The 16,448-nt window shown below is 54.3% G+C and overlaps 2 protein-coding genes across 8 annotated transcripts in view; both read left to right on the top strand.

Annotated features, from left to right (window-relative positions):
• The first annotated feature begins 208 nt into the window (after positions 1–208).
• Positions 209–5,268, top strand: Fgf17 (fibroblast growth factor 17). The gene is given in 6 exon segments (XM_041675124.1): positions 209–243; positions 405–441; positions 3,083–3,205; positions 3,207–3,228; positions 3,487–3,593; positions 4,975–5,268. Coding segments are annotated over 6 exon segments (618 nt in total).
• A 773-nt stretch (positions 5,269–6,041) lies between these two features.
• Positions 6,042–16,448, top strand: part of Dmtn (dematin actin binding protein) — a 33,974-nt gene continuing 23,567 nt past the window's right edge. For 4 of the 7 annotated variants that reach the window (XM_041671991.1, XM_041671981.1, XM_041671973.1 and 1 more), the window contains exons 1-2: positions 12,339–12,436; positions 14,364–14,494. The gene's annotated coding sequence lies outside the window, so the exon portion shown is untranslated. Of the gene's footprint in view, positions 6,186–12,314; positions 12,437–14,097; positions 14,232–14,363; positions 14,495–16,448 lie in introns of those variants that run through there. The other 3 variants (XM_041671933.1, XM_041671951.1, XM_041671942.1) reach the window with 3 other exon arrangements.

Here is a 16,448-nt window from a genome sequence, read left to right as displayed (position 1 = left end):
CACCTCGCACCTCAGTCTCCCAATTACGCCCCCCTCCCCCGCACTCCCCTCCGCTAGCTTCCTCCTTCCCTCCGTCTCCTTTCATCCCCGAAAACCTGTGGCTCCGAGAGACCTGGGTTTCTCTGGGACTCTACCCCAGGCGTCTGCCCACATCCGCTCCTGAGTTTGGGGGGTAGAAGGGCAACCGCCCCAAGAAGTCTCTCCGGCGATGGGAGCCGCCCGCCTGCTGCCTAACCTTACTCTGTAAGTGTGCTGCCTGCGACTGGAGTTCTTTTGCCATTTCCAGCCCCAGGAAAATTATACCTCCCTGGGACTACCATCCGGCAGATGGGGCAAGACAAAGGTGGGGGGAACGGGTGTGCCTGGGGTATTCACACCTGGAACTGCATTGTCTCCCCAAACAGGTGCTTGCAGCTCTTGATTCTCTGCTGTCAAACGCAGGTAGGCACCCCAGCCTAGCGCCCTCTCCCGCGCCCCCCCCCCCCACACCTTTCCCACCTCACCTCAGAGGTGGGGAGGCAGGACTGGCCTCTTCCAACCCAGCAAGTGCTGGGATTTGGAGGGTCAGTTTAGAATGTGGGTTGGCAAGACAAACAGGATGGTGCATAGACTGAGGTTTGCCTCTTGGGCCCTCCGAACCACCCTGCTTGCTGGCTTTCCCTGGGTCTCCCCTCTCTCCATCCCTTTGTGATGGACTTCTGGATGGTTAAGGGCAGTGTGTTGTTTAGACTTGAGGGATAGAGCGCTGGGGCGGTTAGAAGCCAGTGGAGGCCATTGCTCAGGTGAGGTTTGTGCTGCAGGTACCTGAAGGGTTTGGGTTTGAAACCACTTGTTTGGTCCATTCACCCACCATCCACTCTTCCTGACATGCTTGGACTATAGGTGCCCGGGGTCTCAGGCACAGTTGGAGTATCTAACCGGATAGGGAAACCCATTGCCTCTAGAGTTACTAGGTCAAGCCTAAGGGTTTGTTTGGGATGGATTCGGGGCTTACCTCTCCACACTCCCCACACACACACCTCCCACCCCCAAGCCCCCAGCCCAGCCCGAGACAAGGCACAGTTCCTTTTTTGTGATCCCCCATAAAAATGCAGCTATTAAAATGCACTGGTCCAGAACCGCTCTGGGGAGAGATGGCCTGGCTTTCCCAGGCCAGAGGCCTGTTTCTCTTCCCATCCACTGGGGACTTTTTTTTTTTTTTTTTTTTTAAGGTAAATGCCTTTTCTCTGGAGTGGGAAGGGGCTGCCTTTGAAGCAGTGGGGGGGTGGGAGAGAGACAACACCCCCCTTTTTCCTTCCCCCTTTTACTTCACACATCTAGGGAGAGCAAGAAGAAAGCCCCCAGCCTGGCAGGGAGGGGGCTGGGGGTGGGTCCAACCTGTTCTGGAAAGGGAATTAGCACAATGGTGCTGCTGGCCTGGGCGTTTATGGCCTGGCTGAGGCCCCATTCAGGACTGAGGGAAGGTGGCAAGGCTGTCCTTTCCCCCTTGAAGTGCCCCCTCACCCCCCTGGGAGGGGGGGCAACAGGCTGAACCACAGCCATGCTTGAGGGGCTGTCTGACAAGCAGCTGTCTACCGTGGTAGAAGGGGAGGTCCCCCCACAGCGGGGACATGAAAGGAACAGGCAAGGTCCTGTGGGAGAGGGACTTGTGGGCTGTGGGCTGTGGGGGGTGGGGGAGGGCGTGGGCTACTTTTGTGAAAGACTTGAAGGGGGACAAGGAGAGGAGGGGGTTTGGGGGGCTGCTATCTGCCCCTGACCTGGAAGAGACTGCCAGGAGAAGGCTGCCCGCCAAGTGGGGCGGACATCCTGAACCTGGGCCAGAAGGCTAAGGCTGAGATAGACAGGAACCCACCCCTGGCAGGGAGGCCTGGGAGGGTTAAGCAGCCTATTCTCCACCACAGATGTTAGCCTCAAGTTTCTCTAGGGTGGGATGCATGGTTGGTCCCCTAGGATGCTCCCATTCTCCCAGAGTTCTGGCAACTCTTGGCCTTTAGGAACTGGAGACAGAAGAACTGGAAGGGGTCAACCCTGAGCAGGTTATACCTTGGCCGTGACGTTAAGGTTTCACTACCACCACCCTGATACACCCCACCCCTCTATCGAAGAGAGAGTAGCCCCTAATGCATACAGAGCTGGTCCTAGCTCTGCTTTGGATCAGGCCTGAGATAATTACACTGAGCATTAGGAACAGGGAAAGGTTTCCTGCTGAGGTGAGGCTATAACCAGCATCTGGCAAGTCACCCTCAAAGGCACCTCGGAGGAAGCAGGGCAGTAAGTAATGTTGCTGTCCCACTCAGGTAAGGCTGGCTAAGGCAAGCTCCAGGGTGGAGATGTGGCACCGGACTGGCTTGATGTATGGTCAAAATGGCCCCTTTTACCACCCAAGGAGGCAGGCCACTGAATGCCTAGGAAACTGCCCCAGGCCAGCAAGGAATCAGGAGAGCAGTCATTGGTACCCCCCTTTACTGCTGCCTCTACCTACTCCCCTACACTAGAGAAGTATCTCTCTCTCTCTCTCTGGAGATCCTCTAGTACGCTATGAACCTAAGGGGCCAAGAAATGCCCTCCAATAGTAAAGCCCACGTATTTAACACATCTGCTCTGTGCAGATGTGCTGGCTCTTGGACTTTTCAAAGCTAGTGGGGTGGGATGGGGGGCATCTAGAGGTCCTGATTAATGGAGCCAAGACCCCTGAGAAAGAGAAAGGAGGTCTGGTTTTGAGTTACGTGTCCCATGTACCTGTCCTATGAAACATGGGGACAGGACACACACAACCTAGGTTTCTTCTAGCAGCCTGTTATGACTGAGAATGTATGCTGTCTCACTGTGTTTCCCCAAGACTACCAGCCACGAATCCCCAAAAGCCACAGCTGGCTCATGCAACATCCCGGGACGATCATGGACACAGGCACTCTTCACCTTGTCGACTACACTGCAGGGCCCAGGGCCAGCCCCACTTCACTTACCTCTTTACCCCTCTCCCCAGATGGACCAATGGTGGTGTCACCCAAAGCAAATTGACACTATTTTTCCCTTGGTAACCGCAAAGGGGGAGAATCACCCGTCTCCTAATTTTAACCAGTACGTGAGGGACCAGGGCGCCATGACCGACCAGCTGAGCCGGCGGCAAATCCGTGAGTACCAGCTCTACAGCCGAACCAGCGGCAAGCACGTGCAGGTCACCGGGCGTCGCATCTCCGCCACCCGCCGAGGACGGCAACAAGTTCGGTAAGACCTAACCCTTGCCCAGACCACTTTATACCCCGCCAAGCCTGGCCTCCTGCTTTCTTCCCAGCTCCCCGGTTAAGGGTTTTGAGGTATGGTGGTTGGGTAGAGGAAGCCTCTTGGTCCTTCAAGCCTGATTGTACACCATTCCTTTGGTCCGACTCTGAAGGGCAGACTGCTTGGGGGGGTGGGGTAACCCTTGCACAGTCTGTGAGCCAACAGCCAATAGACAAAGGCCTTTCTTCCTTTTCCTCACCATAGCCAAGCTCATCGTGGAGACGGATACATTTGGCAGCCGGGTCCGCATCAAGGGGGCGGAGAGCGAGAAGTACATCTGTATGAACAAGAGGGGCAAGCTGATTGGGAAGGTGAGGAGAACTGGCACACAGGGCAGCAGACAGATGAGTCTCCCATACTGGAGTAAGGGCAGGCAAGGCCGCAGAGATGAACCTCCCTCTTGCCAATGACCCAGCCCACCTGGTTAAAGGGGGAGAGGGAGGTCCTGCTCGACAGAATGAAGTCTTATTTTCTTGACAACCACCCCATCCCCAATCTTTAATTTTTTAATCTTTCTACAGATTTACGCATTTTTATTTTATGTGTATGAGTGTTTATCTGCATGCATGTCTGTGTACCACATGTGTGCCTGGTGCCTATGGAGGTAAGAAGGGATCAGATAATCGGAGATACACATGGTTGTGAGCCGCCTGCCATATGGGTGCTGGGAACTGGACCCAGGTCCTCTGCTGGAACAGCCAGTGCTCTTAACCACTCGGCCATCCCTTCAGATCTCTACTAATTTTTTAAGATATTTATTTTTCTCTTAAGTGTGTGGGTGTTTGCCTGCATGGATGTCTATGCGGCACATGCTTACAGCATCCAAAAGAGGGTGTCTGATCCCTTAGAACTGGAGTTGCCCTTTTCAGCCTTCATGTGGGTACAAGGAATCAAAACAGGTCCTCTGGAAGAGCACCCAGTGATCTTCACCACTGAGCCTTCTCTCCAACCCCCTCCCCCCTCCACAGGGAACCAGTGCTGATGTAGGGACTATTTCCCCAGCAGCGGTCAGGAAGGATCTATCCACTATATGATGTTGTTTGTGATGTGCTGGAGTGGCAGCCCATGTAGGGGGCTAAACCATGATAAGGGTTGCAAGTCGGGGGGCATTCACGTATGGTAGAAGTTCTCCTAAGGTCAGTGGCGTCCATGGATGTGACCGGCAAGATACACTTACTGGTAAAGCCGCAAAGCACTGTGGGTACACAGTAGAATTGCCTGGTCTTGACTTCCAACTCTGACTGGTTCTCACCAGGCATCCTCTCTCTTCTCACCTGTAAGAAGGCAAGGCATGTGGGGTCAGGTGTCCCACGGGCTCTTTCTGACCCCTCTCTCCACCCTGTAACAGTTCACCCAGAGAGCATGGAATCCTCAAGAGCCATGTCCGCGCCCCCACCCCACCCCCAGCCCTGAACTGCATACTACCCTGATCTTGAGCATTTGAAGAAACAGATTCAATGCTTTCTTAGCGCTTCCTCAAGGGACATAAATGCCGAATGGTTTAAACTGCAGCCTGTGCACACTGCTCACAGCTGCCTCACTAGCAGAGGAGCCCCATCTCCCCAGAGAGTTTCCTGGGGGGCACAAATGGCTTCTTGCTCCCACGTGGCTCCTACACAAATAGACCCACAGGCGAACAACTCAGCCAGGGTGAGTGGACAACCTCCCCTCCTCTGCTTCTTTCTTCCATAGCCGAGTGGGAAGAGCAAAGACTGCGTGTTCACCGAGATCGTGCTGGAGAACAACTACACAGCCTTCCAGAACGCTCGGCACGAGGGCTGGTTCATGGCTTTCACTCGGCAGGGCCGGCCGCGCCAGGCCTCCCGAAGCCGCCAGAACCAGCGCGAGGCCCACTTCATCAAACGCCTCTACCAGGGCCAGCTGCCTTTCCCCAACCACGCGGACAGGCAGAAGCAGTTCGAGTTCGTGGGTTCGGCCCCCACCCGCAGGACCAAGCGTACTCGGAGGCCCCAGCCCCAAACGTAGTTAGGGAGGCCATAGTGAGCAGTGTGGGGTAGATGCCCCTCGGCAGCCTTCTTTCTCTTCTCTAACTCATCCAAAGATGGGGGCTGGGGTGGAAGGTGGGGAGCCAGATCCCCAAAGGACCCAGAGGGCATCTGATTCCCAGCTGGGAAGAGACAGCACTTGTGTACCCCAGGGTGGGCACCACACTCTGGTACAGGCTCTTTTGGGGCCAGGAGCAGATTCTAGACAAAGAAGTAGGGTCTTCCCCGACCTAAAATGCCTGCCTCCCAGCGACTGCCTTAAACAAGTGGGCAGGTCAGCAGATTACTGGTCTTGCTGAAAACTATTCAAATCTTGCTCCCAGAATCTCTCTCAGTTTGAACCAAATATCCAAAACTTCTGACCAGACAGTAGGAAAGGACTTTTGGTTTTGTTTCCAGAAACACAAGAGAGAAATCAATGCCAGCCACTCTTCCTATTTCTCGCCCCAGGCTTGCCTTCCCATCCCAAGCCCCAGAATAAAACCATTTTCCTGCAACCGGGTCCGCTGAAGAAAGGTGGGCAATCAGACCACAGAACTCAACCGCAAAGTGTCTGGTGCTGGAGGCACCGAGAAGCCAGGAGCTAGCTGGGAAAGATGGGCACCCGGGCACACAGGTGTTGCAGCCTGCGCGTCCGGCTGTGCGGTACCGGGAGGCCCAGACCCGGGGGACTGGCGGCCCCTCCCTCCACGCGTTCCGATGTCCAGGCTCAGGCGACGCGTCCCTGCTACCTGTAGGAGAGAAGAAAACCCAACCCCTAGGCGCCTCCCTGAGCGGCCGCTGGCCGGGACAGGCGTCCTGTGGGGCCCAGGCCCGGGGGAGGGGGGAGGTGGTAGCAGGAGCGCGGCCCGGGGACGACAGAAGTCACCTCGCGGGGAGCAAGATTGCTTTTTTCCGGTGAGCAGGGCTGGGAGGGGGAGGAGGTCTGGGACGAGCGGAAGCGGGTGGGGGCGAGAATGTGTCCCCTTGTTCTCGTCGGTCCCCACTGGGGGCGGAGGCGGGGGCCACACCTGAGGGCAAGCCTCAATTAGAGGCGGTCGCAGGCTGGCAGTGGAGGGGGAGGGCGCCCAGCCCCCACCGAGCTTCTGGGGTGGGCTTTCCCAGAGGCTTCCAGGTGTGCGGGGGGGGGGGGGGGGGGGGGGGGAGCGAGGGTGGAAGCCGTAAAACCGCCTCTCCTACGGTGCGCTGGTTTTTAATCTTGTCAAGGGGGAGGTTATTGTGTCTGGGACCCTCCTCTCCTTTCTCCTTTCTGCTCCTGGAATCTTCAGCCTCAGTTTCCCCCTTTAAGAAAATGTTGGGGGGGAGGAGTAATTATGAAGAGAAATGGAAAAGATTGAAAGCTAACCTTCTTGTCACTTCTCCCAAGAAATTACTTCAAAAAGTCCCGAACAGAAGTTGTAGGGCCGGGGCCTGGTTTAGTCTGAACCAGAGGTGGGCTGCCGCAGACAGAACCAACTCAGAGCTGGAACAGGGCCTGACCCCCCAACCCCGGGGCCATTTAGAAGGTGGAGCCGACAAGAGCCAAGAGGGAGGTCCCGCAGGCCTAGGATTGACATTCTCCTTCCAGTTCGTCATAATTGCTTTTCACCAGGTTGCTTTTTTTCTGTCCCCCTATCACAAAGAGCCTTAATCCCAGTGAAGACCGCCGGACGCGCTGGGGGTAGTTTTCTGGGGTGTGTGTAGGGCGGGTGGTCTGGGGCTGCAGCTGATAACTGGCGAGTTCAATGGGACTTTAAAACTGAGGCAACACCCAGCAATTACTTGAGGACAAAGAGTTGGGGCCCCCAAGGTGTGGAGTATTGGGGCTTTGGGGGGCTGGGAGGACTTTGAGAAGGAGGGGGGCTCTGATCTCTCTGATTATCGCAGGAATCTGAGACATTCTTAAGACTCTAGACTGCCTCTCCAGCCGGGCCTTGGCCCACCCCTCACCCTCCCTCTTGGGTTAGAGGCAGCTTCAAAGGTGGACTGGGCCCTTTGTCTGGCCTCGGCTTTCTTCTCAGGCCTTTCTCGGCCCCTCCCTCCCTCTTTGACCTCCCCAGCACAGACAAGCCTCTCGGGGCCAGCTCCAGAAAGCCCTCACTGTTTCCTTTCTTGCTTTTTGAGGTGAGGCCTGGCAGGCAGGGACAGAGTATGCCAAAGAGAAAGGACAGCTTTTGGAGGGCAGGGCTGAACCGGAAGCCAAGGGGCATCTCAGAGAGCCTTCAATCCAGCCCATCCCTGGCTGGGCTGAAAACCCACTCCTCACCACACCTGTTAGCCGGCAGGCTCCTTACCCTAGGTAGAGTTTCATAAACCAGAGACTTCTGGACAAGGTTAACATGGAAACTCTACAATGCCGAAGCCAGAGCCAAGCATGCTGACATACCCCAGTAATCCTAGCCCTCCGGAAGCTAAGGCAAGAAGACTGAGTTCTTGCCTGGACTGCATGAGACCCTGTTGAAGATAAATAAGTAAATAAAATGCATGGGTCAAAAGGAATTGATCTCCGGTGATAACTTGTTGGAGGGGCATAAAGGGTGTGTGGTAGGGAAGGGACTTCCCAACGATTTCAGACCCACATAGAGACTTTAGCAGCCCTGGCTGCTTCTGACGATTCCTAAGCAGATTCCTGACAATAGTCTCTTGCTAGAGAAGGCAAGATGAACCCATCCAGGGAGAGAAGGTGGAGGGAAGCCACAGGGAGCGGCCTCCAATCCTGTGTGATGTAGTATTACCATATTCTGAGAATATCCTCCACATCAATCTCTTTTGCTCTGTCTTGCCCCTTCACCATCTGTCCACTAAACTCCAAAGGAGCGGGTGTAAGGAAGTCAGGAATGATGTCCATCTCGTTCAGATACCACATGGCTGCTTCTATTTTAAGTCCCATCGTCCAGCAATGCCCCTTGGATGCCAGTGGCCAGGGGCCTCCCAGTTACCAAGCCAGAATCATCCTCCAGTCCTCAGCCTTGGACTATAGTAAACTAATCTCCCTGGCTTCACTGCCCTGTTCCCATAGAAACTTCTCTAAGGGGGGCTAAAGAGATGGCTCAGCAGTTAAGAGCACTGACTGTTTTTCCAGAGGACCCAGGTTCAATTCCCAGAACCTACATGGCAGCTAACAACTGTCTGTAACTCCAAGATCTGAAACCCTCACACAGACATACATAAAGGCAAAATAGCAATGCACATAAAATTAAAAAAAAAATAACAATAAACCTCTCTAAGCCCTCTATGGGTTTCCCTCCTGAGTATTGTCCTTGGAAGCCATGGGCAGGCACCCCTGGTAGGGCTCCCTAGGCTCTACCTACCCACCCACTTGTATGCATCCACTAATTTCCAAACACACAGGTCTGCGAGGGCCATCACTAACAAATCCCCTGTCCAGCCTTACAGACACCAGCAAAACAAGGATGCTTGCCTGATGCGTTTATCTAATTATTCTTTATCAATAGGAGTTTATAGGAGTCAAATACTCCTATCTTCCCTCAGTCCTCCAAAACATCTATGGCTAATTTCGGTCAGCTAGTGGCTAGCTCTGCCCCCTGACACAAAGCAAGCTTTATTGTCAAAACGCAATCAAAATATCATACAACACTCACCCCTCCACACTAATCACACCCCCTCTATTTTGCTTAGTTTGTTGTTTGTGTGTGTGCACAGTATGTGTGTGACACACTTGCCACGACATCCATGTAAAGGACAGAGGACAAGTGGAGTTGGTTCTCTTCCTCCACCATCAGACTTGCACAGCAAGTGCCTTTGCCTGCCAAACGGTTTCACTGGTCCTGTTGGGTTTTTGTTTGTTTGTTTGTTTGTTTGTTTTTAATAAAATTTTGTTCTTATTTTATGTGCATGGGTGTTTTGTCTGCATGTATGTCTGTGTATCACATACATGCCTAGTGACTTCAGAGAATAGAAGTAGGGGATACAAACTCTGAAGCTGGAGTCATGGGCAGCTGTGGATCACTTGAGATGGGTGCTGGGAACTGAACTTGGGTCTTCTGAAAGAACAGCAAGTGCTCTTAGATACTGAGCCATCTGCTCAGCCATCTTTCCAGCCCCTGGTCTGTGTGTGTGTGTGTGTGTGTGTGTGTGTGTGTGTGTGTGTATGATATGTGTGTATGTGTGTGGTGAGTATGTATAAGAGACCAGAGGTTGACATTGGTCTATTGTCTTCATACCCACATTCATACATACATAGTCTCATGAGACTTGGTTTGACCCTACAGTGCACACTGGTCTAGAACTCACTATGTAGCCAGGGCTAACTTCAAACTTGGAGCAGCCATCTGTCCTAACTCAGCCTCCCAGGAGCTGGGATTCCAGATGTGAGCCACCAGCACCACCCTGTTCCCACCTCTCAGCTCTGAAAGCTTTGCCCACTGGTGTGCTCTCCTCTGGCTCTGCCCCAGCGCTGTGTTCCTGGCCCTCATGATGCAGGCAGAATGGGAAGCCAGAGCCCTCAGGTGTCCTTGGGGAAGAAGGGGTCCTGAGCAGTCACTTTGAATTAAGCATTCATTTCCTCCCTTCGGTACTGAAGCACCATGAGGATCCTCCAGTTAATTAATGTTGGAGAAGATGGAGCTTTGGGGCACTTAAATTTTAATTGGAGGGATTAACCCATAAAGGCATGGCTCTTTCATTGAGATTTTTTTTTTTTTAATTCTATCTCCTTAAAATGAAGATAAGAAGGCACCCAGGTGTGGTGCCTCAGGCCTGTAATCCTATCACTTGGGAACCAGGGAATTGAGGCAGGAAGTTTCAAGTTCTAGGCCATCCTGGGCTACTTATATAATGAAAGTCTTTAAAAAAAAAATAGATATCCCAAAAGAGTAGATAAGAAGTTTCGAAGATAAATCTGGGACCATCCTCATGGCCGTAACACCAGCACTTAGGAAGCTTAAGAAGAGCTGCTGTACCCTTGAGGCTGGGCGATGAAGTCTCAGAAGGATAAAAGTTTGGAAATCAGGAACTGGAATGTACTAAGCCCTAGAGATATGCCTGGCAACGTGCAGGTATAGGCTGTGAAAATTATCCTCACTTGTCACCCCGTTGAGTCCTGCAGTCTAGATCTCTGCAGAGCCTCAGTACAAGGTCCCCTTCCTTGCCAAGGTCCAGTGTGACTGGAGCTGCGAGCGTCCATGGAGAATTAGCTAGAATGTTCCGTCAAAGTATGAAAGCTGGTTTTGGTGCTGTGGCGAGGAAGAGACCAGAAAGGGCTTTGAGAAGGGAGTGACAGGTCCGGGGGGCTGGTGGCTGAGGCTCTGGGGTCTTAGAGGTTAAGAGTCTGGTTTCTAGAAGGAAGGGGTAGTGGCTTCTAATCTCTGCTGAAAAAGAGAGACCGGGGCTGGTGAAAGAAAGATAGATACACCATGCAAAGAGAGCTGGGGTATAGAGTTGTTGTTGCTTTTGAAACAAGGTTTCTCTGTGTAGCCTAGCTGTCCTGGAACTCGCTCTCTAAATCAGGCTGACCTCAAAGTCACAGAGATCTGCCTGCCTCTGCCTTTGGCATGCTGGGGTTAAAGGCACTACCCAGCAACAGTCACTTTATAATATTTGTTTCTCTCATATATATGTATATATTAAATATATATATTTAATAATGCTGTGTAGCCTGGGCTGGCCTCAAATTCACAGCAGTTCCATCTCAGCCTCCAAGTGTCAGGATTGCAGACATGATAGCATACTCATCCTAAAACGGCTACTTTTGGCTTTCATACTCCTTTTCTTCCTCTGGTCTGGATCTTTGTCCTCTCTCCTTCCTCCCCGTGTGTCCAGGTGCCCGGGCTCAACATTTCTAGGAGTTAATATTTAGACAGCATAGGGCACCCTATGTGTTACCCGCCCCCCAACAGGTCAGTGCACGGGGTGGGGCCTGGGCACTGGAGTGAGACACGAGCAGAGAAGCTGCTGCTTCGGCCACAGTCCTCTCAGGAAGTCCAGCACCAGTGACCTTTCTGGAGAAAGTAGCCCAGAAGTAGGTGTCTGGGCCTGGAACCCTCTTTCTAAGAGAGGCAAGAGCCTCCACCCTCTACTGGGATCTCGCAAGGCCTGAGAGCTTCAGGAGGTACGTTGACCCTGTCTGAGGGAGGCCTCCTCACCTGCTAGGTTGGGTTGAGGGTATGGGAGAAGCCCACCTAGGACCAGAGTCAACTGGCACATGGGGTCAGCATTGCCAGCTCCCGGGGAAGAGAATTTACATGATACAAAGGGAAAAGGATGGAGGAGGAACCTCAGATCAACTGGGCCTTCCCAGGCTGGGGCTGGAGGGGACCCTGTTCTCCAGGACAGAGATGAGCAGAGTGGAGATAGAGACTGGCAAGGGAGAGGAGGTCTCCTGGCCTGGCTAACCTCCACCATCAGCATGCACCCATCCCCCCACTACACACAGACACACACACAGAGACACACACAGACACACCAAGATCCCTCCTAGCAAGAGATGACCTTGACAACCTCAGGTCGATAGAGGGAGCCCTAACTCTGTGGACCCTTTGGCTCCAGGGCTGATTGGACCCTAGACTATTTCTGCCTAAGGTGTCTGGTGGATGGGGGGGGGGGGGGAGACGATGTTCCCAAGTACCATGTGACTGATGTGTTGCGGGAGTGGATTTGGGCCTTGAGGGACTAGAAGAGGCTGTCTGGGACTCTGGCTTTTGTCTAGGTCAAAGGGAGAGAGAGGCAGAGCCACAGGACCAGTCCAACCAGTGACCTTCTTGGTGTAATCCCTCAGCACCAAGGCTGTTGAATCCCTTGTCCTTGTTACCTTTCCCCACCTACTCCATGGGCTGCCTGGAACAGGGCCATCATCCTTCCAACCAGCCTGTTGTCTGGCCCTGAATTATGGTTCCCTCCAGGCCAATCCTGGAACCAATCCTGGCTTACAGAGGGTGGAGGGGGGGTGGGGGGAGAGCACACTTGCTAGGGGTACGGCTGGGGGCACAGCCCCAGGATTATAGGCTCTACAGGCCCCCTCCCTCTCCCCCTGAGGAAGAAGCAATAGGAGTCAGTGTTTCTCCTCCCCCTCCCATCGCTGCTGAGCTGGGCCTGGGCTGCCAGGAGGTTGTCTTGGCAACGGGAGGCGGAGAGGAGATGCGCTAAGGGATGGAGGTGTATGTCATCGCAGAGGCTGCCGTGTTCCTGCCCCACGCCCCAGGCCCTTGAAGGTACTGAGAACCCTCCCCTCATGTTCCCCTCTTCCTGGCCTTTTCCCTGGACTCTTCCCCATTTCCCCCTACCCATAGGCTGGCTTCCATCAGAAAGGGACTCCCCTCTTTCTGGATCTTTGCCTCCTACCCAGGGCTCCTAGCCTACCTCATCCTAGGCTCCTGTCTACACCTCTCCTTTCTGACAACGTACCTCTGGAGACCCTTGTATTGGAAGACATGTCTCCTGGGGTGGGGTCTGGAAGGGGATGGTAATTGAGGGAGAAGGAAGCTAGGCAGGAGCAGAGTCAGGAGTCTGAAGGGCTGAGTGTCAGAGCCCTGGGTACCTGGACTCCCAGAGGGATGGATAATGCTTAGGAGGAGGGCCTCCCCTCCCTCCCACTCTTTCAGACCCAGACTCTGGGCTACAAGGGTGGGGTTGAAGGGACAAACCATGAGAGGCGAGGTAGAGGCCCCGGACTAGCTATGAAAAAGCCTGATAGCTCCTCCTCCAAGGCTGTGCCCCGCTTCCTGCACATTAAAGGTATACCCCATGCAGCTCTCCTGGCCTTTTCTCCCTGCTTCTGTGGATTGGATGTCCCTCCCTGACCCCAGGGTTTGTTGGGTTTTGTTTGTTTGTTTGATTTTGGTGTTCCTCTACCTTCCACAGGACCTGCCCTGACTGCACCCAGGCAGCTAAGCCAGGGTTCCTGCCCTTCTTCCCCCTTTCTCAGCCACACAGCTACCTGCCTCTGTCATTTCTCCTTCTGTCCAAGCCACCCTCAGGTTACAGTCCTCTCGTCTCCTGCTAATCCAATACACCCCTCCCTTTCTGTCCCCTCCAGTCCTCGCTGGAGCCATATTCTTACCTGTCTCCTTCACGCCCCTCCCCCTGAGATTTTTCCACTCAGAAACCCCAGAGTCCCCTCTCCAGATCCTAGCTTTGCCCCAGTAGCTGCTGATACCATCAGCTGACCGGCTGTGGGCAGCAGTTACCAGGGCAACGCAAGGCTGCCTAGGTAGGCAAGTCTGCTGCCGACATGGAGGTGGGGATGAGGCCAGTCAATGCTAATAGGGGTCAGTGTCGAGGTGTCCGATGTACCCCAAAGCCTGGAGTGGCTGACGTTTTGCCAGCGAGGGAAGGCATACCTCTGTGCTGGAATGGGTGCCATCTGTTAGGGAGCTTCCTCTTCAAAAACATCTTCCCTGGGGAGAAGCCAGGTCCTTCATTCTATCCACTGGCCCCTACTGCAATTCTCAGGAGATCAAGGTTACTGAAAATCCAATCTCAATCTTATGTAGTCATAACCTGGATTCATCCCCCTCAGGAGAGGGTTAATCCTTGGATGATCAATTCTGGTACCCCTGTTGTTTCCCCCATCCCAGAGGTGGGGACCCTCACAGAGCCTCAGCTGCTTCTGGAAGGTGGTGGAGCACTATGAATGGGGTTTGAGGTGCAGGCGCCTGGCGAGCTCCCCTCAGTTACCAGTATCTGTTGGAGGGGTTGTGGGGTGTGGATATGGCAGAGCCCGGGTATGGGAAAGGTGGAAAAGGCAGCGCAGCCAATTCTGCTTCGTCATGATGCCGGCTAATGCGCCCCTTGTTTCAAAAGGATCAGCTGCAGAAGCAGCTGACGAGGACTGGACCAGCAACACACCCAAACACACACACACACACCCTGGGGCCGGCCACTATCAGTTGTTGGTGGGGAAGGGCCCGCCCGCCCAGCGACAGCCCGTCCTGCCCGCCCACCAGACACCAGACGCGGACTCCCCGGCGTCGGGAACCCAAGCTGGTGGCTTGCGAGAGCATCAGGGTACGGGTGAAGCGGGCGGGGGTTCAGAAGGGAGATCAGACCACTGAGCTGAGACCAGCTCCCCTCCTTCGCCGACTCCCACCCCACCCACCCTAAGCCGGCTTTCTTCCTGTTATTTGTGCTTCACTAAAGCGCGGCTGGGTTCCTGGAAGAGCCGCCTCCTACCTAGATTCCGGAGAAAACGCGGCAACCCGTGGACCAGGGCCTAGGCCTTTTGCCTCTGGGGGCTTCTGGAGAGCCTGGGCCCCACTGTCTGGGAGGAGGTAGGTGGCAGGGTCCCCTGTCTCTCTTTCTTTCTGGCTTTGAGGCATGGCTTTGGGTAGCAGCAAGGATGCTAGTAGAGGATCAGCTTTGGACTCTTGATCAGTGGGAGAATGGGCCTCAGTGGCTAGACAGGAGCTTGGCTGTGTTTCTGATCAAACCCCCTCCTTTATTTGGGGGAGAAGGATCTAAAGTATTGTCATGCAAAGAGTGCATGCGACCCCCCAACATCTGTTTCCTGAGTCCCCCACCCTGCCTACCTAGCTTAATCTGGCCAAAATTTCAAGGGGTGGGGTCGTTGGGGCACAGTCGATGGAGGGCGCTATTATTTATCTCTTTGCTCATGATGCAAGGAATCCTTGCCAGCCTCCCTCCCACCGTGTCAGGTGCCCTCCCGAGTGCCAAGCGATCAGCGAGGGGCCCAACGCTGCCGGTTTACAGCCTGGAGCCCCTCCTACCTGAGGCTGGCCAGGTTGGGTGGGGACTCGACTGAAGAATGAGGCTGTGTGGCAGGGTGTGACTGCGGTTCTCACCTGGCTCTCCAGCTAGCTGCTAGTGTACTGAGGGTAGGGGTGGACGGGGACTGGGTGCTGAACAGACCCAGTAGGCGTTCGGGTCCTAAAGGCTCTTCCTTTCCCAGCACCAGACACACCAAACCCCTTTACCGGGCAGGCGCACCTGTGTATCTCGTCCCAGGGGACTGGTTGCCAGGTTGTTGCGGGTCTAAGAGAAGAAAGGCAGTGGTGGTGCCCTGGGAGTGGAAGATGTGGGGAAGCCCCCAGGGGGTGGGTCAGGTGAGGGCACTGTGAGTCTTGGGGTCCACGTGCTCAGCACAGCGGTGGGTTCAGCAAACCACACCAGCATCACTGATGCCAAGGGGAGGATCAGTGGGCGGGTGCAGGTAGGTGTCCTCGGCACCATGTGTCATTGTGTGTGTGGGGGGGGGGGGGTCCCGGCAGGGAGAGTGGGCGAGAGCTCTGGCAAGGAGGGCTGCAGAGTCCCTGTGTGCACCCGTGTGCAGGAGTTCACTCAGCAACCGCGTGTTGGGCGCAGGGCTCTTCTGTCTGTATGCTCCTGTGGGTCTGGCCTTTCTGAGGTTGGGTGAGCAACGTCTACGGAAGTCTTTCAGCACTCTTGTGTGGGGAGAGTGGAACAGGGACCTCTCCTGAATTCTGAAAGCTGGATTTAGGGTGGGTGTTTCTACCACCCCCCCTCCAGATCTGTTGAATCAGCTGTACCCCAGGTACTCAGGTCTGGCCAGAGCAGAAACATGTTGGGACCAAGCGTGAGGGACTGAGGGGCCTAGGAAGGAGGAACTTACCTCTTCTGAAGGAAGTGTACAGAAATGGCCTGCCGACCCAGTTAAGAGAGAACCTAAGTAAAGTCGAGGGAATCCAGACATAGTTGTGGGGTCAAAGGGAGAGGGGGCACTGTGAGGCTGGGCTGTTCTTACTGAGAGGGTAGGGCAGGCCCTGGAACCAATAGACTTTGTAATCTACTCCTTGTGGCTCCCTGATCTTGTTCAGTGTGACAGGTGTCACACAGTGCGGGTAATAGGAGCAGCCGTCCAAAGCCATAGGAAAAGATTAAGAAAAAATTGCATGAGAGAAGAGGAAGTAACAGAGCTTTGCCCGCTTGAGAAAAGGTCAGGGGTAAGCTTGGCCTAAGGCCTTGGCCTTTGGTGAGCCCTAAGCAGGCCCAAAGCCTGCTGTCCTGTATCTCCACCCCACCCTACAATACACACATTCATTGTAGTGCGCCTGGTCCCTGCCCTGCTGGCTACACCGCCCTTCTCCCACCCTAGGATGCTGTTTTGGGAACTGGTGACCTAGCTGGAGCCTGTCTTTATTTCTGGCATTGAGTTGTTACCACAGCAACTGTGGAGGTGGGGCTGCGAGGGGGAGAGGAAGAGAGAGTGGAAAGCAAAGAGAGAGGAGAAAAGATGAAGAAGGAAAA

The sequence above is a fragment of the Microtus oregoni genome, unplaced genomic scaffold (genome assembly GCF_018167655.1).
Source record: "Microtus oregoni isolate MIOR12 unplaced genomic scaffold, Mior012 000001F_ref0000356, whole genome shotgun sequence".
Lineage (NCBI taxonomy): Eukaryota > Metazoa > Chordata > Mammalia > Rodentia > Cricetidae > Microtus > Microtus oregoni.
This window is presented reverse-complemented; position numbering and strand designations above follow the sequence as displayed.